General features: G+C 39.7%; 1 protein-coding gene across 1 annotated transcript in view; it reads right to left on the bottom strand.

The window, feature by feature from the left end:
* Tmem182 (transmembrane protein 182) overlaps positions 1-23,240 on the bottom strand; it is a 53,924-nt gene that overhangs the window by 4,441 nt on the left and 26,243 nt on the right. The window contains exon 4 of the mRNA XM_042695553.1: positions 14,233-14,370. Within this exon, the coding sequence (XP_042551487.1) occupies positions 14,233-14,370 (138 nt within the window). The remainder of the gene's footprint in view (positions 1-14,232; positions 14,371-23,240) is intronic.

Raw genomic sequence — 23,240 nt, 5'->3', positions numbered from 1 at the left:
TGGTCTGATATACTAGAAATGGGGCAAAATTGCTAATGAACTTTAGAAAGAACTGGGAAGTAAACATTGATCCAGGGATGACAGTGTCAGGTTACTCATTGTGGCTGTTTTCAGAAGATGAGAATGAGATCTACAGTGGAGAATTGGCCTCTAAGGTTGTCCTGGTAGCTGGTGGAGTATCTCAGATGAGGGCAGGTGACAACTCTAAACATCCAACAGCAGAGAAAATAGTTTGAAGACTTTGTTCTAATGGCTAAAAATATTCCAGGTTTGTTGTTTTTTGATCTCATTCTTTTAATCGATGAACATTTTACATAAAAGAAAATATACAGATTTCAAGTGTACTACTAAGTGAATTTTGACAAAAACACCAGTGTATCCACAAGACATTAAAAATAGAATGTAGCCAGGCAGTGTTGGCTCACACTTATAATCCTAGCTATTCAGGGGGCTTAGATCTGAGGACCATGGTTCAAAGCCAGCCTGAGCACAAAAGTCCCCCATGAGACTTTTATCTTGTCTCCAATTAACCACTCAGAAAGCAGAAGTGGACCTGTGGCTCAAAGTGGTAGAGTGCCAGCCCTGAGCAAAAAGAGCTCAGGAGCAGGGACCAGGCCCTGAGTTCAAGCCCTACAAAAGGAAGGAAGGAAGGAAGGAAGGAAGGAAGGAAGGAAGGAAGGAAGGAAGGAAGGAAGGAAGGAAGGAAGGAAGGAAGGAAGGAAGAAGAAAAAGAGAAAGAAAGAAAGAAAGAAAGAAAGAAAGAAAGAAAGAAAGAAAGAAAGAAAGAAAGAAAGAAAGAAAGAAAGAAATGAAGGAAAGAAGGAGTGGGAGGGAGGAAGGAAGTGAGGGAGAGAGGAAGGGAAGGGAAGGGAGAGGAGGGAAGAGAAGGGAAGGAAAGGGAAGGGAAGGAAGCAAGGATGTACTCATTCCTCAGAGAGGTTCTACCTTCACACCTCAGCCCTACAAAAACATCTGTCATTATACCTTAGTTTTATCCTTAGAACTTCATGTAAATAAAATGAGCTAGACAAAGGTGGGTAGGGGAGGGATGGGTAAGAACATGGAAAGAGGTGACACTGATTAAGATATTATATTTATACACTGCTTTGTTAAATGTCAACTCCTTTGTACAACTACTTAAGGATAATTTTTAAAATTTAAATATATAAGAAAAGAGCAAGAAAAGAAAAAATTGAGCTAGACTACTGACTGTTTCCTATATATTTTCCTCTGCATAATATCTCAGAGTTTGGTTGTGTTATAGATCCCTCATTTCTACTAAGCCAATATGCCATTGTATAAGGCTATCTCAATCTGTTTATTCATTTATCTACTGATGAACATTTGAAAATTGTTGGAATATTCTGAACTAAGCTACTATAAATATATTGCTTTGTGATATTCTAACGTATACATAGAGCTTTGAAATGCCAATTAGTCCTTTCTTGGCCAATTGGCTTTGAAAAATACAGCAATAAGATCTTTTCTAGAAGACCATGGTATGGCAAACTTCCAAATGATGCTGGATTTTACAATCCAGTAAGATGCATGGCAGGGACCTGACATGAACCTATGGAAACTTCCCCTTCTCTCTAACCCCAGTACCACAGCAGTCCTGTGACATCCAACTGAGAACACATTTCTTACTTTTTTTTTTTTAAAGGCTTTGATTTTTTTTATTTTCCTTCCTCCAATTTCTTCCTTCTTTCTGGGCCTGGGCACTGTCTGTTCATTCAGATCCAGGCTAGCGCTCTACCAGTTGAGACACAGCGCCACTTCCAGTTTTCTGAGTGGTTAATTGGAGATAAGAGTCTCATGGACTTTCTTGCCTGGGCTGGTGTTGAACTGCTATCCTCAGATCTCAGCCTCCTGAGTAGTTAGGATTACAGGTATGAACTGCCACATGCAGCCCAATTTCCTTTTTTTCTAAACAATCATTCAAAAATGCTAACTGAGCAAGTAAGCGTCCCAAGGGCTTCTAGCACTGGGGAGTCCTGTGAATAGTCTATTTTCTTTTAAATTTCTTCATTTTTAAAAAATTTTCATTTTGTTTTGTTGTTAAACCATCCACACAATTGTTTTGTTTTTTTTATTGTGAAAAATACTGTACAGAGGGGTTACAGTTACATGAGTAAGATAATGAGTACATTTCCTATCAAGCATTGTAGCCTCCTCCTCTTCCACTTTTCCCCTTCCCATCGCTTCCCTCCCACCTCCTCACTCCTCAACTACACTCCCTATCCCCCCCACCTAAATTGTAATGTTCATTTTTCAACATAGCCTCTTGTACATCTCATTATTGTAATGGGTCCACCTGTATCCCTATTTAAACATTTTGTTTTTTCCCTTCCCCTCCCCAAATTATACCAACATCAAATACAGTGAAAACTGGAGTTATACCATGGGGGACGAACATACAAAGCAACAAAAAAAATCACATGGTACCTTATAAATACATTAGAAACAATAGCAAGAAAGAAAAAAACCACTTGTGTCCCTATGATGCTTCATTGAAACACAAATGCCTATGGATTGGGATCCTGACGTAGGAGCCAAAATACCACTTGACCATATGTTTTCCAACTCCTTTGGGAGGATAAATGTCCTTTGGATATTTCAGGAGCATGTCTAGTCTTACAGGGTTAAGGAACTTTTTTTTCCCCTCTCTCTCAAGTTCCATGTGGATATTATAATATCATTATGAGCCATACAAAATTATCAATCAAGGCAGATGGACCTCAAGCAAGCTCTGGGAAGCATTATGTTTCTCTCCTGCCATGTACCAAATTCAATGAGTCTCACAGACCCACAGCCCCATGTTTCCCACTTCTGAGAGAGGATCAGACATTACAATGAAGGAGTTAGGTCATCAAGAGCTGATTGTCAGGATTCATGTGTGGTTAGACCGCCCACTGGGATGGAAAAACAGTGGTCTTTCAGGCTATCAATGTCAGGAGTCCATTTAGATGATTGGATTGGACCCTCATTCATGTATGACTCCCAGTGACACTTCAGAAGAGATCCTATAAATAACATCCTAAAGTAAAGCCCAATTATCTGTGCCTTCAGTTATCCATAGGGCAAATATATAAAATGGAAAAGTTCAGACATGAATAATACACACATTGTAAGTATTATGGTATACTGTTATGATCATAGTATTTTCTTGGTAGTTATTGCCATGCTTAATTTATAAACTAAACTTTATTATAGTTATATCTATTCACAGGGAAAAGCACAGCATATACAGGATTCAGCCCCATTGGGGGGTGTTGGAGAATACCCTTTGAGGGTAAGAGAATATTCCTGGATATGAGTTCATCTCACTTACATATACACTTCCAAAGTATTAAGTATAAATAGTTGTAAATGCCTTGATATTCACAAACTTGTTTTCACATGTCTTAACCAGGGGCAACAAATGTTGCAGAATTTGAGTTCTTATTTGATTTTGCAAGGTCCTATCTGCCATGCTACTGGAGGAAATACAAGGACTCATCCAGGCTCACCTGATCTCATTGCCCTAGCCCCAGTACCAAGTGCATCTATTGCATGTGTGGTAAGATGGGGCAGTAGCTACCTGCCCATTCTGCCTCTTCAGAAGTGTAATACTTACCATTGTAGTGTAATGTCCTTTTATAGAAATTTCACTCATTAAGAATTGCAGCAGTATCTTATGGGAAAAGACACCAGATGCTCTTAAAAATGATTTAGACTAAGTCTTACAATAATTAGTTCTTCCCTTATTTATATTAATACATACTCTTGTCTTCTCTTATAATAAAATTTTGCACCTTGTATCATATTTTTCAGAAATTGTAAAACAACTAATGCATGGTAGCAAATAGTCTTAGTTCAGTTCTACATTTCTCAGACTTATTCTTCTCTGACTTCCCTCTAGTTTTCTGAAGAAGGCTTATTTCATAACATAGCTATTGTACCATGCTTGTACATCTCTGTTTTCCCAGCATTCATTGCTACAACACTCTGTCATGCTATTTTTCAAATGTATTAGTTGTCCCGCATTTTCAGGACTTTTCGTGTACGTAGTTATGCAACCCTATACAATACATGTTGGATTTCCCAAACACTTCACACTGAATTAGCGTGTCTAAAAAGTTTTAAGAATGCAACATTGAGTGGAAAAACCTCCCAGGAAAAAACTCCTGGATCAGGAGGATTAACGTGAAAATGGCAGTATTGCCAAAGGCTATCTACAAATTCAATGTAATACCCATCAATATCCCAACCTCATTCTTCAAAGAAATAGAAGCAACCTAAAAATTCATATGGAACAATAAAAGACTCTGCATAACACTAACAATTCTTAGCCAAAAGAACAATGCTGGAGGAATATCAATACCAAATTTCAAACTCTACTACAAAGCCATAGTAATCAAAACAGCTAGGTACTGACCCGAGAACCAATGGAATAGAACTGAAATGAACCCACAGACCTACAGCCACCTAATTTTTGATAAGGGAGTTAAAAATATAGAATGGAAGAAAGACAGCCTCTTCAGAAATGGTGCTGGCAAAATTGGTTAAACACCTGTAAAAAACTAAAGCTAGATCCTTACATATCACTCTGTACCAGAATAAGCTCTAAATGGATCAAAGACCTCAAAATCAAAGCAGACACCCTGAAAACATTACAGGAAGGAATAGAAGAAACTCTAGGACTCCTTGGCACAGGCTGAAATTTTCATAATAAAGACCCAGACACAATAAATCAAAGAAAGGTTGGACAAATGGAATTGCATGAAACTGCAGAGCTTCTGCCTAGCATGATCAATAGAAAGCCCAAGGATTGGGAGAAGATGTTCACTAGTCATATAATGGACAAAGGTCTCATATCGAAAATATACTTAGAACTCAAAAAATTAAATCCTCCAAAAACAAATCCACAAAGAAACAACCATCCATCAACAAGTGGACTAAAGACCTAAAGAGAGACTTCTCTGAAGAGGAAATAAGAATGGCCAATAGATTATATTAAGTGAAGTAAGCCAGGCCCAAAGAAACATAGGTCCCATGGTTTCCCTTATTTGCAATAATTAGTATATGTCTGAGACAAGCAGAAATGGTCAGATAAGTTGTTGTTAAGCAAATGAACCTCAAGATAAGGACTCAAATGTGTTTTCTTTCTTGCTATTGTGGCTAATATATTTATAAGATATTTCTTTGTTGCTTTGTATGTCCCTCTCCCACGGTATAACCTGTTTTCACTGTATTTGATGTTGGTATAATTTGTGGAGGGGAAGGGAAAAAACAAATTGTTTAAATAGGGATACAGGTGAATTCATTGCACCAATGAGATGTACAAGATGTTATGTCAAAAATGAACTTTACAACTTTGGTATGGTGGGGGGAAGGGAAGGGATGGGAAGGGGAAACCAAGGAGGGGGCAACAATGCTTGATAAGAAATGCACTCATTATCTTGCCCATGTAATTGTAACCCCTCTGTACAGTATTTTCAGAATAAAAAAAAAAAGAATGGCCAATAGACACATGAAGAAATGCTCAACTTTTTTAGCCATAAATGAAATGTAAATCAAAATAACATTGAAATTCTACCTCACCCAAGTGAAAATGTCTATAATCAAGAAATCTAATAAAAACAGATGCTGGAGGGGATGTGGCCAAAAGGGAATTCAACTGCTTTGTTGGTGGGAATGTAAACTTGTTCAATCACTCTGGAAAGCAGTATGGAGGTTCCTCAAAAGACTCCACATAGAGATCCCCTATGACCAAGCAATCCCACTTTTGGGCATTTACGAAATGATCACAAATAATGCTATACTAAAGCTACCAGTACAACTATGATATCGCAGCAACATTATTCATCATAGCTAAGATATGGAATCAACCCAGATGCCCTTCAGTAGATGAATGGATCATCACACACACACACACACACACACACACACACACACACACACACACAATGGAATTCTATGCCTCCATCAGAAAGAATGACACTGCCCTATTTGTTAGGAAATGGAAAGACCTGGGAAAATTTACGTTAAGTGAAGTAAGCCAGGCCCAAAGAAACATAGGTCCCATGATTTCCCTTATTTTCAATAACTAGTATATGTCTAGGACAAGCAGAAAAGGTCAAAAGCTGTGCACATATGACCATATAAGATGATACTAAGCAAATGAACCCCAAGAAAGGGACACAAGAGATTTTATCTTTCTTGCTGTTGTTTTTAATGTTCTTCTAATGTACTATGTGGGTTATTTTGTTTCTTTTGTATGTTCTTCCCCTATGGTATAACCTCTATTTTCACTGAATTTGAATCTGGTGCCCTGCATCTTGTATATATATTTTTCTAATTTGGGGAGGGGAAGAGAAATAACAAAATGCTGAAATAAGGATACAGAATGACCTACTGTAGCAATGAAATGTACAAGATACCATGCTGAAAACGAACTTTACAACTTTGGGGAGGGAAGGAGGAGTTGGGGAGGTGAGAAGGGAAGGGATGGTAGGGAAAAACAAAGGAGAAGGTAACAATGGAAATGTACTCATTACTCATGAAACTGTAGCCCCTCTCTTCGGTATCTTCACAATAAAAAAAAATATATTTAATAAAAAAGTAAAAACTAATGAAACATTGATGTAATCATTCTCTGTGAAAAAAAGTAGCTGATCACTTTCAAGAAAGTTTAACAAAATTATCAGGAGGGTTTGTTCCTCTCTACAATTAGAATTTAAAACACAAAACTCAGAATTTCACTTAATGCCTAGGAAGTATTTGCTGACAATTATTGACTTTTAAAATATGATTGAAAAGCACAACTATGGATTCTGGCTGCCCTGTTTCAAATCTTGCCTCAAGAGTTTACTGGCTAAAATGTTTTCCCCTTTTACTTAGTGTATTTCTGATACCTCCCTCTTAGTTTCCCCATTGATAAAACAGAGAATCTGCAAGTAGACCTGTCCGAAAGCAATCATGAAATAAGGCTCAACCCTTCACACTATGCCTGGAACATGTCAACACTTAAAAAGCATTGCTTAGTTTCATTATTGTTGCTATTATTAATATAAAGGTTTGACATGAACTCCAGCTAAGAGCTAGCAATTGTGACTCTGAAGTCTTCCACAGCAACAGAGATTCTCAAGTGACTTGGCTACTTCAGGACTGGCCAAGAAGCACAAGAATCAACCAGCCCAAGGGGACTTTCAGTTTGACTTCCAGCTGTGGGACTTGCTAGGACCATCCACAAGGTGGCACCAGTCACCCCACAGTCCCAACACTGAACATTTTGAGAACAAAAGATGAATCCCGACTTGGACTTATTCACACAGGGTCATTTTCTACTCTTTGTGTCCAGTAGAGCAAACTTCCCATGCTTCCCCAGCAGCCCGTTAATTATAGGAAGTAAAATTTCTTTCTAAAGCAGGCTCTTGGTTTAAGTCAATATGGTCATTCAATGAGTCTGTATCTAATGTGATTTTACCTATACAGGTAAAAAGTTTTATATAGACTATCAAAATTAGTGGACAGAGCAATAAACATTCCTCCACTACTTACTTCTGAGCAAAAAGAATCTAGGGAATGGGAGAGATATGGGATAAAGGAGAATATTTGCAATGAGGTAAAATACCTTGCACTGAGTAAAGAGTAGGTGTTTTGATACACCCACTTTGAAAATGGAGAATAAAGCTTATGGGAACTCAGTTCATCTTTCCATGATGACAAAACCTAGTTTTAGATCAGCCACACTGTTTACTATGATAGCAATAATTTCATTTCTACACAGCTGAAAACCCCCTTAGATAAGAGATTTCTTATACAGCTTAATAGTATGCGATGTTAAGGAAAAGGAAAAATCTTTCACTCTAGTTCTCAGAAGAGCACTGGATTTTCTCAAAAGTATGTTGAGTATGTGTGAGGGGGATATACGTTCCAACTTAAAGTTTAAGGTTTTCCAGAAAATAATAATAACCATCATCATCATCACCATCATCATCATCATCATTATCACCACCACCACCATTATATTTCATTTTTACTGGTACTGAGATTTGAATTCAGAGCCCCTTGCTTGCTGGGCTGACACTCTACACTTGAGCCATTCCTATAACCTGGACTTTTACTGAGTATTCTGGAGATAGATTGTAGTGAATTTTTTTCTGCCCAGGCTGGCCTCAAACCTCATCCTCCTCGTAAGCTGAGAATATAGCCATGAGCCCTTGGTACATAGCTTCTACCAAAGTTGTTCTTAAGCTAGCTTCTTCATCTCTAGAGATGTGTGGGGAGGATTTATATCATGACTTAATACAGGCAAGACTAGGGACTCTAAGGCAGCCATGAGTTCTCTATAGAAAACTGCTGTGTCTCCTCCCATCTTCACGCTTACTCCCTGGCTGAGGTGTTTCAGGGTTATAGGGTAGAGTTTGTCATAAGCCTCTGGAATTCATCCTTGAGGGATTTGCCTCCTTTCTGTACATCTGCCTCATTAGCACCCTGTTAAAGGAGGTCCTGAGAGCTAGCAACACACATGGATGAAGGGGTCAGAGGACAAGCTCTCACAGAACAATCTGAGATAGAAAAGTAATAATATTTTTAATTATTTTCAGCTTTATAAACTGATCAGCCTTTTCTTATTCCACTTTGAGCAAGGCTGGCTTACTCTAGTACTTAGCATCTATATGAAATGTTAGAACAGAGATGTTATAAAATCTACTTTAGCCAGGAGTTGGTGACTCATGCCTGGAATTCTAGCTACTCGGGAGACTGAGATCTGAGGATCACGGTAAAAAGTCATCCCCGGAAGGCTTCATACCACTCCAATTATCTCCAATTAACTCCAAAAAGCCAGAAGTTGAGGTGTATCTCTAGTATAGAGAGCCAATCTTGAGTGACAAGAGCCATGTGAGGGGTGTGGTACTCTAGCTCAAGCCTCAAAAACATCAAGAGAAAGAGAGGCAGAGAGGGACAGAGCCAGAGACAAAGAAAGTCAGAGAGAGAAGGAAGGAAGGGAGGAAGGAAGGAAGGAAGGAAGGAAGGAAGGAAGGAAGGAAGGAAGGAAGGAAGGAAGGAAGGAAGGAAGAAAGGGAGGGAGGGAGGGAGGGAAGGAGGGAAGGAGGGAAGGAGGGAGGTAATTACAATTAAGATTTGAAGGAAAACCTTCCAGCAATGTAATATAATTGGTAACAAAATCATTTTTTAGACAAATCCTCATCTATTACAACTGTAGACATGATGCGTGGTCCAGAGCCTGGTCCTTTCAGATGAAGATGGGTAGGAGAGTCCTTCAAAGATTCTGCTCAGAAAAGAGCCAAATAAGTCAAAATAGCAATCTCCATCTATGACAGCTGCAGAGATGACATATGGTCCAGAGCTTGGTTCTTTCAGAAGAAGATGGGTCCCTCCCCCACAGTATAACCCCTGCTTTCACTGTATTTGATGTCTGTATAATTTGTGGAGGGGAAGGGGAAAATCAAATCGTTTAAACAGGGATACAGGTGGACCCGTTGCAGCAATGAGAAGTACAAGTTGTCATGTGAAAACGAACTTTACAACTTTGGGGGGGGGGGGGAGGATGGGGTGGGTGGGGGAGGCTGGGAAGGGATGGGAAGGAGAAACAAAGGAGGAGGCTACAATGCTTGATAAGAAATGTACTCATTATCTTGCCCATGTAATTGTAACCCCTCTGTACAGTATTTTCACAATAAAAAATAAATAAAAATTTTTTAAAAAAGAAGAAGATGGGTAACAGTAACCTTCAAAGAAGCCAAAGAAGCCAAAAGAGCCTTGGATAGTTCATAAAATTAGGTCACTAATTCTACTATAAGGAACTCATTGAGCTGGTGTGGTATGTCAGGAACAAGTAGTTTCCCTCAAGTACTTTTCCTTCGCACCACCTTCCTCCTAAACAACAGAGCTCTGAGGACCTATAAGACCTGGATTTTATGAATACTTCTGCTTCCTTTTGGGACGTTCAATTTCTGATCTCTCCCAGATGCCTACAGTTTGCACATGAGGAAGGGCTGTGTGACCAAAGCTGTTCTCCCCAGACAGAGGTTCCTACGTTTGTCAGTGACAGGGGCTGTTTGTCACCTGAGCTGGCACCAGACAGACCCTGGCAGCATGTACAGAAGAGATACCAAAACCTGCAGGCCATCAGCAAGTCTCCCCTAATCCCTTCCCACCTCTGATTCTCTCACTGCCTCCACACCACACTCTCCTCTCCCGTTTTCTCTATGGCCCAGTTCTGGTTTTCCTGGAGTAGGGAAAGGCACAAAGTGAGCACCTTTTGTGAGTCTTGTCTTCAGCCTCAGTCAAAAGAAAATGAACCACTGGCTGAACAAACCCCATTGGATCCCGAGAGCTATTTCCTCTCAAATTGTGGTACTGCTTGTCAGTAGGGGATTCTCTTATATTATGCAGCCACTACGGTAGCCCTTTTACTGTATGTAGAAATAAACAGTTTATTCATGATCTATAGCAATGTTCTTTGCCCTTTTAAAGAAACGAGGAAAGAAGCCCCAAGTCCAGCTGGAGATGGGTTTGATCTTGCCTACGCTAACTTTCAAGGAGTGTGTGTTTCACTCCCCATTTGCACAGCAATCTTTTTAGAGTGGGAGAGATCAAGGGTGAGCCTGGAAAGCTAGCCTTCAGGCTGTTGGTCTTGCAGGTTTAAGAACTACACAATTCATGGCAACATATTCTGCTCATGTCCCCGGTGAGCAAGGACAGCCCAGGAAATAATTATCTTGGGGGTACAAGCATGCCCTGGGATCACAATATGGGACAGCATGAAGAGTCATAGGCAGGAAGCAAACCAAGGGTCTGCTCTACCTCCATCAGCATCCACAGGAGAGGGTTACATGGCAAAAATATTCTCACTTTCATGAATATTTCTTGTACCAGGAAGAGGGTCCTGTGACTCATCCCGTGACTAACAAAGTGCTCAACCCAAAAGGCCAACAAGGGACTTGGCTGAGACTTAGAAGCTCTTCTGGCTCATTACCCCTAAGCGAGAGGCTCCACCCATCCTTCCAGTTGGCCCACTAACAGCAGCCAACACAGGCTGCCTTGTAAGTCAAGGAGATTTCAAATACGCCATAAAAGTGTTTGAATCCTGGTGTACTGGTAAAATCAGGGCTTCTGGTTACAATGGCTTATCCCTTGGCATCTTGGAATGTCCATCGTTGCTTCCTGAACACTTCCTTGTGTTGCTCACTCACACAGAACAATAACAGTTCACATGTCGCTTCATGCTGACATTGGGATTCATCTCACAGCAATGTTCTCTATCATGTTTGGATGGCCATGCTCTCTCATTCTAACACCACCTGCTGCTTTGCTATTACATCCAATAGCTAAGAAGAGGTTGACACCTGTCTTATGGCAAAAGAACACATGTCAATAGCTTTGTATCAGATTTCTCCATAAGGCCACATTCAAATAAATTCCTGACACTTGTTTAGGCTTGTCCCAGTACATGATGATTCATTGAAGCAGAGGCTTCAGGTTGCAATGTCCTGATACACTCTGTCTGTAACTGACTCTCCTCAGGAAATATGTGATCTGGCTTTTCTGAAGAAGGATCTTCCCACAGGAAGGGTATGGCCACACCTGTCCCTCAAGCCTGGTTCTATGTCTGTGGATACAGTGTGGCGAAAACCACAGACCCACCTTTGTTTCCAAATGACAGCTGTAGGGTCTTTCAGCCCAGTACGGAATGCCCCAGACTTCTGCTGATGCCAAAGACTTTTCCTATGAGCACATGGCCCAGAATGGCGGTTGGAATTGGGTTGTGCTTTTCTCTAAGATTCTTCTGCCCAAATAAAAGGTGTCCAGTCCTGTGTGTGGCATCGATGAAGCAGCCACAACACCTGAGTACAGGCTGCACTCAGATTCCTTACTGCCCAGAAAGAGCAAGACAGGTAAAGGAGACTCGGGACAACATGGGACAAGGCAAGCCTGAAGAGAGACAGACTGGGATATTTGGTATTTCATTTTGAAAATAGAAAATGTAAGCCAAGAAAGCATTAGAAATTCAACTCAATAATTTAGTTTGAAACTATGCGTGTGGTTCTGTAGTAAATGTAGCATGAGAAAAACCTGGCTAAGCCAGGGGCTGGTGGTTCGCTCTAGTAATTCTATTTACTTAGGACATTGGCATTGGAAGGCTCCAACTTTGAAGCTAGACAAGGCAGAAAAGTCTGCAAAACTATCTTAACCAAAGATGGCATGCACCTGCCATCCCAGCTATGGTAAACTATCTTAACCAAAGATGGCATGCACCTGCCATCCCAGCTATGGTATGAAATGAAAAATAGGAGGATTCAGTACAAGTAGGAAGTGAGATCTCTTAAAAATTGCCAGTGTAGCTGGGTACTAGTGGCTCACTCCTGTAATCCTAGCTACTCCGGAGGATGAGTTCTAAAGATTAAGGTTTGAAGCTAGCCCAGGCAGGAAATCCATGAGACTCTTATCTTCAGTGAACCACCAAATGATAGTGGAGCTGTGGCTCCAAGTAGTACAGTGTTTGCCTTGAGGACAAAAGCTCAGGGACAGCTCACAGATCCTGAGTTCAAGCCCAGAACCAGCATACCCACACACAAAATAGCCAGTGAAGCTAAAAGCCACTTGAGGTATGGTTCAATAGTAGAATGCATGCCTAGCAAGCATGATGTCCTGAGTCCAATCCCCAGTAGCTCCAAACAACAAAACAAAAACTTGACTGTTGACAAGCCTAAAATAAAACAAAACAAAATCCTCTATATTTTCCATGCCTTCCTATAGGATAACATGTAAGTGCTTCCTCTTCAAATTTGAAAGGACAAACTATTGAGCTATATTATCTGGGATTGTTACTGATTGTCAGATTTGAAAACTTTTTCTGTCCCTGACTGTTCAATTTAAAGACAATTTACTAGCTTCCAAACCGCTTGTATTTCAGGGTAGAAATGATGATTGGAAAGTCACTCTTATCCCTGAACACATGACTTTTCTTGTCACAAATGATAAAATGATTAGTAACATTTTGTCTCATGAAATAAAGATCTCTCTAGATGCTCAAATACCTGCCTGGCTGGTCCCAAGCCTTCTATAAGTTAAACCGCTGAAGAAGTTGAACAGAGCATCATCTGATTTGGCCTGTGTACCCCCATCTACCTCCTACTGAAATCAGCCTCCAAATGGAACTTCATGACACGCCTCTCCTCTAGCCAGGCCCTGTGGCTGAGCTGTGATGCGCCACCATGAATTCTGATGGTGGTGAGATAGAGGGTGAACATTCAACTGATACAAGCCACAAATCCACATGATTTTCTCACGACTGAGCACAAGAACAATACACATAGTTATGCCCTCAAATTTCTTTCCTATTCATACTATGATCATCTTTACAAGAATTAGAAAGACTACTTGGAAAGCTGACTAAAATATATGCAGGTTTTAAACAGAAGAGAATGTATTTAGATAATATACATGAACCACAATGAAAGAAAACTTCACTGTGATGATGAAAAACAAAAAGATGTTTTAACTTATGAAAAATAAGTTGTCAAGATAACGTTTATCAAAAATGTTATGGAGCTGGGTGGCTCATGCCTGTATTTCTAGCTACTCAGGAGGCTGAGATCTGAGGGTTGTGGTTCAAAGCCAGCCGGGGCAGGAAAGTCCATGAGATTCTTATCTCCAATTACCCCAGGAAACAGGATGTGGCACTGTGGCTAAAAATGGTAGACTGCATTGAGCAATAGGGCTCTGGGACAGTGCCCAGGCCCTGCCTTTAAGCCCCATGAACAACCAGAAAAGAAAAAAGAAAAGAAAAGAAAATCTGTCATGCTGTTTCGTTTTAAGAGTACAGAAAAACTGTCTCCCATATCTTGGTATGTTAGTTGAGATATGGTATGATCCCTCTTTTAAAGACAGAAAATTACTAGAGCATGAGAAAGCAAAAGCTCTTAAAGCCTCTGAGCAAGGTAGTAAAGAATTCTCCCCTCTGAGGCTTAGTGTTCTTAGCCATATAACGATGACACAAGGACAGAGGCTATAGGATGGTTAATATGTTAGCTCATGGGACCTGGAAAGTCTCTGGTAAGGTTTGGGCATATAGCCAGTGGGCAAGAATTCTTATTATATATGAACAGTCATCATTACTATTACAGGAAGGCTGGAATCTAGACCTCAGTCTAAAATGCAAATAATGAAGAAAGGGAGGCAAACTATGGCCGGAAGCCACAGCATTTGCTGTGTACCTACCTGCAGCGATGTAGGAACCTCCTCCAGCTTTATAAAGGAAGTGGCTGGCGAAGGGGGCTGCACAGATGATCAGGAAGCTTGCAGTCAGGACAGCAACCACTCCCAGCAACATCAGGACTGCCCAGAACCCTCGGTAAACTGGACACCCCAGGAAAAGAGGAAGGAAGAAAAACACAGTTAGCTTATGGACATAGCAGATTGTACATAGTAAGTCTCTTACCTGTCCATTTTTTCTAATTTCACTCATAGCACTGCTAGCTGGCATCCCGGGCAAAGGTCTTGAATGTGCTTAAACAGTTCTTGCCAGATGACTTTTTGTCACTGGCATCTTCCAATAACCTTCACACTCAGAACTTGCAAGATTCCATGGGCAGTCATTTTTGTGACCATATTTTTCCAGGTTAGAAATTGAACAGGTAAAGTGCTATTCAGTCAGGTCACATAGAAGTGCTTAGTGCCAACTGTATGAAGACATGAAGGGTATTCTCATGATTTGTAATCATTTCCTCACATTCTCTGTTAAGCTGATGTTTATACAAGAGTGAACCTTTGACAAGTGATAATGATCAGCCCAATTCCCTAAACATAAAGGACACTTACATTCAGACCATGATGTACCTGGAAAATATTGCAAATTAACACAAGCTAACTCATTTTGTGTGTGTCTGTGTGTCTGTGTGTGTGTGTGTGTACAAACTCTAGATTTTGAACCAAGGGCACTGTCTATAAGCTTCTTTTGCTCAAAGCTAGTGCTCTACCAGATGAACCACTGCTCCATTTCAAGGGGATGGGTGGGGGGGTGGCATTTAATTGGAGATAAGAGTCTCACAGGCTTTCCTGCCCAGGCTGGCTTTGAATCATCACCTTCAGATCTCAGCCTCCTGAATAGCTAGGATTACAGGCCTGGGTCGCCAGCTTCTGGCACATTAAATCATTTTTAAAAGTTCACACAACGATGCTATCCAAGAAAATCTGAAATTTTAATTTTATCAGAAGTAATGAAGGAATGCCACTTTCTATTAATATTTAGACCAAGAAAGAATCAAAACGAGCGATTCATGAGTTTACTAGTCAAGGACGTGCAAGGCTGCGTTAATGAATGCCATTGGTGAGGAATGGATTGCATGCTTGTGATTTCTAATAAATGAAAAGAAAATCTAATGATCATTTTCCTAAAGCTAAAATGCTACGTTTTTGGTGGTATAAATGTGGCAAGTTCAGAGAAACATATTAGATAAATTAAGACTTCAAAAAAATATAAAAAATTTAATTGTAAAGAATTATATTTTCTCAACAGATCTAGCTAAGAGGAAATGTGTCAGTTAACTCCACTCTTAAAAAAAGGAGATGGGAAGAGAAATCTGTGAGGAAGAGTCCTCAGGGAAGAGGGAAGGCTGGAGCTTTGGTGTGGGTAACTATGTCCTGAGACAGGAACAAAAGTCAGATTCACCTCACACATAGGAGTGAAGCAAAGGCTCTAGGTCTTCTGTGTTAGGAAGGGTTCTGCATTTGAATTCATGCTCAGCAAGGAGCAGTGAGGTGAAATAATAGGCTGTCTCTTCAAATTCACAGGTTCAGTTCCTGAGGTTGTAACCAAACCCACACAGAAAATATTTGGGGAAAATGTATATATTATGAGCATTTGCTGCCATTTTTCTAACATTATACCCCAAACAATAGCTATTATAAAGTTATAGTAGGACAATAACTAATTATGTAGCATTCAGTATCATAAATCATGCAGGGGTGACAACGTATAGAAGATTGTGCATAGATTAGTATGCAAATGCTAGGCACTTTATATGAAGGACTTGCACATCTATGGGTTCTATTATCTTTTTTTATTTTTTTTAAATTTTTATTTTTTTATTGTGAAAATACTGTACAGAGGGGTTACAATTACATGGGCAAGATAATGAGTACATTTCTTATCAAGCATTGTAGCCTCCTCCTTTGTTTCCCCTTCCCATCCCTTCCCAGCCTCCCCCCCACCGCCCCACCCAATCCTCCCCGCTACCCCCCCTCCCCGCACCAAAGTTGTAAAGTTCATTTTTCGACATAACGACTTGTACATCTCATTGTTGCAATGGGTCCACCTGTATCCCTATTTAAACGATTTGTTTTTCCCCTTCCCCTCCACAAATTATACCGACATCAAATACAGTGAAAGCAGGGGTTATACTGTGGGGGAGGGACATACATAGCAACAAAGAAATAATCTTATAAATGTGTTAGAAACAATTGCATGAAAGAAAAAAGCACTTGAATACATATCTTAGGGTTCATTTCCCTCACATCACCTTATCTGACCTTTTCTGCTTGTCTCAGACATATACTAGATATTGCAAATAAGGGAAACCATGGGACCTATGTTTCTTTGGGCCTGGCTTACTTCACTTAATATAACTTTTTTCCAAGTCTTTCCATTTCCTAACAAATGGAGCAATGTCATTCTTTCTGATGGAAGCAACTTAAAGAGAAACTTCTCTGAAGAGGAAAGAAGGATGGCCAATAGACACATGAAGAAATGCTTAACCTCCCTAGCCATAAAAGAAATACAAATCAAAACGACATTGTGATATCACCTCACTCCAGTTAGAATGGCTAAAATCAAGAACTCTAAAAACAACAGTTCCTGGAGGGGATGTGGAAGGGAAGCTTACTGCATTGTTGGTGGGAGTGTAAAGCAGTATGGAGGTTCCTCAAAAGACTCCACATAGAACTCCCTTATGACCCAGCAATCCCACTTTTGGGCATTTACCCAAAGGTTTACAAACAAGACCACACTAAAGCTACCAGCATGACTATGTTTATTGCAGCACTATTTACTATAGCTAAGATATGGAACCAACCCAGATGCCCCTCAGTAGATGAATGGATCAAGAAAATGTGGATCAAGAAATGGATCAAGAAAATGGATCAAGAAAATGGATCAAGAAAATATACACAAGGGTTCTATTTTCTTCTAGGATCCTCAGCCAGTTGTCAGTAGATACAGAGGAACAATAATATCAATGTCAATTCTGAGTGTGTAAAATCACAGTATCAGACTATGGCCAAATATTCATCGTCCCAAGCCTGCCAGAATTTATAAAATAATTGATAGGTTTCACCTTTTATTTTTTTTTCTTCTCTCTCTCCCTCCCTGCCCCCCTCTCTCCCTCTCCCTCTCTGTCTTTCTGTCTCTCTGTCTCTCTGTCTCTGTCTCTCTGTCTGTCTGTCTGTCTGTCTGTCTGTCTTTCTCTCCCTCTCCCTCTCTCTCTCTCTCTCTCTCTCTCTCTCTCTCTCTCTCTCTCTCTCTCTCTCTCTCTCTCTCCCCCTCACTTTTCTTTCTTTTCTTTCTTCTTTTTTGTGTGCCAGAATCAGGGTTTGAACTCAGGGCCTTGTATTTTGTTCAGCTTATTCACTCACACTTAGTATTCTACCACTTGCATCCCTTCTAGTTCCAGCTTCTTGCTGGTTAACTGAAGATAAAAGTCTTTTGAGGTTGCATGACCAAGCTAGCTTTCAATCTCAATCCCCATATCTCAGCCTTCCCATATTTCTGGCTCACTTTATTCACTAGTGCTGGCTCCAATCCAGTTCAATATGGAGTTGCCTCTGCTCTACCACAGGCAGGCCTGGCCATGTAAAGTCCAAAAGCTGACAACTTTCTGAGTCAAGAAACCAGGAAAAGTAATCTTTATTTTACAAACAGTGAAGGGGTTTCTGTTTTTGAATTTTCTCTTATCCTTTGCTGTTTTGTTGGGTTCCATGTAACTATGTGGAACTGTCTCACAGGGCAAGAGGCCAAACTTTAAGAGAATTCAATCTCTTTGAACAGAAGAATTGGGAAAGGGGTCTTTGAAGCTACTGGGATGAAGGAAACCCCACTGAGGAGAGAACTGGAAAAGACACTCTGAATTGATGTAGAAATTACCTCTAAAAGAAGAACAGAACAGAAAAGTCAACTGTTCCAATAAGACAATATTCTCCAGATAATTTTAAGAGTATAAACTCCTGACAGTGTAATATTCAAAAATGTATAGGAGGGCTAGGAATGTGACTTAGTGGTAGAGTGCTTGCCTAGCATGCATGAAGCCCTGAGTTCGATTCCTGAGTACTACATACATAAAAAAGCCAGAAGTGTCACTGTGACTCAAGTGGCAGAGTGCTAGTCTTGAGCAAAAGAAGCTCAGGGACAGTGCCCAGGCCCCGAGTTCAAACCCCAGAACTAGCAAAAAAAAAAAAAAAAGTCTAAGAAATAGCCTAGGATTACTTTATATACCAAGAACCCAAAAATGAGATCTATTTTCAAAGGAAGAAGGAAGTAGCAAATATCTTAAAGATGATTTAGATTGTGAATTATCAGATAGATCTTCAAGAAACTATAAGAAGCATTTTCTGTAAATTGAGATGAATACTCTGTAAACGAACAGAGACAGGGAAAGTCTCAATGAGAAATAGAGTCTATAAATGAAAGAAACCAATTACACTTGTAGAATTAAAAAGTCTAGCACCTGAATTCTAACAATCCTGACATGGGCTCCTTAATAGATGACAAAAGAAAGAGTAAGTGTCATTGAAAATAGAACAATAGAAATTATCCAATATGAAGAATAGACTGGATGAAATACTGAAGAAAAGAATTGAGATCTAGAGATTTGTGGAACAATATCAAATATTCTCACATTTGTATCATTGTGGTCTCTAGAACATATGATAGAATAGTAACAATCACATTTACCCAAATGCTTAATTAGGAAAGATGGAGGCCAAAGATTTAGTACCTTATTAAGAATCCAAAGGCCTATAGACAAAAAATGTTGCATCTACTTATATCTTAGAAATAGGAAAATAAAAGAAAGACACCTGCAAGAGAGGATTGCAGAAGTTGACATAGAAGACTTTTTCTACAATAAATCCATTCTTGCTTGGCTCTTGTGGCTCAGCCTGTAATCCTACCTACTCAGGAGGCTAAGATTTGAGGATTGAGGTTTGAAGCCAGCCCAGCATTAAAGTCCTCGACACTCTATCTACAATTAGCCAGGTAAAATCCAGCAGGGGAAGTGTGGCTCAAGTATTAGAGCACCAGTCTTGATCAAAAAGCAAGCAAAAGTACTAGGGCCTGAGTTCAAACCCCAGTGTCAACATTAGAAATTGAAAAAAAAATGTTTTGTAGGCTAATAGAACACACAATAGTAATGTTTATTTGAAACTCCAGATACAAAGAAAAGAGAAACACAAATTGTTCATATCTGTGAGTATAGAAGCTCACCGTCTTCTCTTAAATTTTTTAAAAATATCATTGGCTGTTAATTTTTATAAAGCTATCATCAGGACAATACACTAGGAAATTATGAGCTTTGGAATCAGAGTGACCTAAGTATTTGTGACGTTCTTGATATTCGATTTTTTAACATTTTTAAGTAGGTATACAAAAGAGTTGCCATTCAACATAGCAGTTTATGAATATAGTCAATGTCACCCCTCTTAAACATTCTCACCGACCGCTCCCACACCACCTCTCCCCTCACTTTTATGAAACCTAAGCATAGAACTACCCCATGACCCAGCAAATGTCCATGACTGGGCATTTATCCAATAGAGAACTAAAGCTACCAGTACAGCCATGTTTATTGCAGTATTGTGTACCGTAGCCAAGATATGGAATCAGCCCAGATGCCTCTCAATGAATGAATGGATGGAGAACATGTGGCATAAATTCTACTTCTCTATCAGAAAGAATAATGTTGGATAATTCATAAAGAAATGGAAAAACTTGGAAGAAATTACATTAAGTGAAGTAAGCCAGACCCAGAGAAACACTGTGGCATGTTTTCCCTCATTTGTGGGAGCTACAATGTTCCTATAAATCTATAAGTAAACACATTAAGTGGTATACAAGCAGCTACAAGTGTTTAACTTTTGATTCTAACTGGAGCTTCCTGAATCTCTGTCTCTTCTTCTGTAAGACACAGATTCTTTTTTTTTTTAAATTTCAGAACATCTAATCTTTTTTTTTTTTTTGAACATACTATACAGAGGGGTTACAATTACATGGGCAAGATAATGAGTACATTTCTTATCAAGCATTGCAGCTTCCTCCTTTGTTTACCCTTCACATCCCTTCCCAGTCTCCCCTCTACCCCCCCACCCAATTCTCCCCCCTCTCCCCCCGCACCAAAGTTGTAAAGTTCTTTTTCGACATGACAACTTGTACTTCTCATTGTTGCAACGGGTCCACCCATATCCTTAAACGACTTGTTTTTCCCCATCTCCTCCACAAATTATACTGACATCAAATATAGTGAAAGCAGGAGTTATACTGTGGGAGAGGGACATACAAAGCAACAAAGAAATAATCTTATAAATGCGTTAGAAACAAATGCATAAAAAAAACATTTAAATACATATCTAAGGGTTCATTTTCCTAACATCACATTATCTGACCTTTTCTGCTTGACTCATACCTATACTAGATATTGCAAATAAGGGAAACCATGGGACCTATGTTTCTTTGGGCTTGGCTTACTTCACTTAATATAATTTTTTCCAAGTCTTTCCATTTCCTAACAAATGGGGCAATGTCATTCTTTCTGATGGAGGCATAGAATTCCATTGTGTATATATACCACATTTTCTTTTTTCTTTTTTTTTTTTAATTTAATTTAATTTTATTTGTGAACATACTGTACAGAGGAGTTACAGTTACATGGGCAGGATAATGCGTACATTTCTTACCAAGCATTGCAGCCTCCTCCTTTGTTTACCCTTCACATCCCTTCCCAGCCTCCCCCCTCCCCCCCTAATCCCAATCCTTCTCCTTCCCCCCCTTCCCCCCCTCCCCCCCCCCCTGCACCAACGTTGTAAAGCTCGTTTTGGACATGACAACTTGTACTTCTTATTGTTGCAACAGGTCCACCTGTATGCTTAAACAACTGATTTTTCCCCATCTCCTCCACAAGTTATACTGACATCAAATATAGTGAAAGCAGGGGTTATACTGGGGGGGGGGACATACAAAGCAACAAAGAGATAATCTTATAAATGTGTTAGAAACACATGCATGAAAGAAAAAAAACATTAAAATACACATCTAAGATACCACATTTTCTTGATCCATTCATCTATTGAGGGGCATCTGGGTTGGTTCCATATCTTAGCTATGGTAAATAATGCTGCAATAAACATAGTTGTGCTGGTAGCTTTAGTGTGGTCTTGTTTGTAAACATTTGGGTAAATGCCCCAAAGTGGGATTGCTGGGTCATAGGGGAGCTCTATGTGAAGTCTTTTGAGGAACCTCCATACTGCTTTCCAAAGTTGTTGAACAAGTTTACACTCCCACCAACAATGCAGTAAGCTTCCCTTCTGTCCACGTCCCCTCCAGCATCTGTTATTGTTACAGTTCTTGATTTTTGCCGTTCTAACTGGGGTGAGGTGGTATCTCAATGTTGTTTTGATTTGCATTTCTTTTATGGCTAGGGAGGTTGAGCATTTCTTCATGTGTCTATTGGCTATCTTTCTTTCTTCTTCAGAGAAGTTTCTCTTTAAGTCTTTAGCCCACTTGTTTATTGGACAGTTGTTTCTTTGAGGATTTGTTGTTGGGGGATTTAATTTTTTGAGTTCCAAGTATATTTTAGATATGAGACCCTTGTTCGTTGTATGGCTAGTGAAGATCTTCTCCCAATCTGTGGGCTTTCTATTGATCTTGCTAGCTATGTCCTTTGCCATGCAGAAGCTCTGCAACTTCATGCAATCCCATTTGGTAAGACACAGATTCTTATAGCCATTTTCAACAGAAAAATTACTCAGTACAGTGTGAATGATACAATAAGAGGCTAATGAATGATTTTATTTTCTGTTTGCTTTTATTGCTGTTACTGTCCAAATTGCCTTCTCTCCCCATATCAGCTGGAATTGAGTTCAGCAAAGAGGAAATGAATGAATTCCCTCAAAAAGCCATATACACTGCCTTTGAGGTTGAGATTCTCTTTAAGTTTAGTTTAGTGCAGTACAGAAGTTGTTTCTGGGCAAAGCGGATTGCTAGAACAGAAAGTTCCACAAAATGTTCATGCTATCTATTAACCATATGAAATTTCCTTGTTCGTTAACATGATAAAAAACTTTGGCCATGTTTTCTATCCTGTGGCTCTACTCCTAAAATAAAGCACAAATGGATCAGATCAGACAACTGACACCAAGACATTAACTAATCCATGATGACTTCTGACCCAGAGATGCAATTAGAAAAGATCCATTGGACAGTTGGAGTGATGCCTTGAGAACTAGAAAGTAGAAAGGTGGAGTTATGAGCAATTTCTTTGAAACTAACAGAAAATCCTAGTAACTGGATTTCATAAGATCAAAGAAAGCCAGAGACAAGGACTCTAGCACTATGTAACAGGCCAAGAAAGGCAGAGGGGTATAAGAAGGGAAAGGGCAAGCTGAGATAGAAGAAGACAGATAAAGCAAACAAGAAATGGGAAATAAGCATTTCCCCAGAATTTCCAACTGCAGGATCCTCTTAACCTCTCAACCTCTGATTGCGCTCTTCTCCCTTGTGAAAAGCAGGAGCAACAACTGATATTTAAAGGGAGGAGAGGGGCTGGAGTTTTGACCATTCATTCCTCAGTGCTGTTCCTTTGTATGCAATTTTCTGTGTATGCTTTGCACCTGTATCCCTAGTTAAACAATTTCTTTTTCCCCTTCCCCTCCACAAATTATACCGACATCAAATACAGTGAAAGCAGGGGTTATACCATGGGGGAGGGACATACAAAGCAACAAAGAAATCATCTTATAAATGTGTTAGAAACAATCGCATGAAAGAAAAAAAAATTTGAATACATATCTTAGGGTTCATTTCCCTAACATCAACTTATCTGACCTTTTCTGCTTGACTCAGACATATACTAGATATTGCAAATAAGGGAAACCATGGGACCTATGTTTCTTTGGGCCTGGCTTACTTCACTTAATATAATTTTTTCCAAGTCTTTCCATTTCCTAACAAATGGGGCAATGCC

The sequence above is a fragment of the Dipodomys spectabilis genome, unplaced genomic scaffold, assembly GCF_019054845.1.
Source record: "Dipodomys spectabilis isolate Male_0828 unplaced genomic scaffold, ASM1905484v1 ptg000187l, whole genome shotgun sequence".
Classification (NCBI taxonomy): Eukaryota; Metazoa; Chordata; class Mammalia; order Rodentia; family Heteromyidae; genus Dipodomys; species Dipodomys spectabilis.
This window is presented reverse-complemented; position numbering and strand designations above follow the sequence as displayed.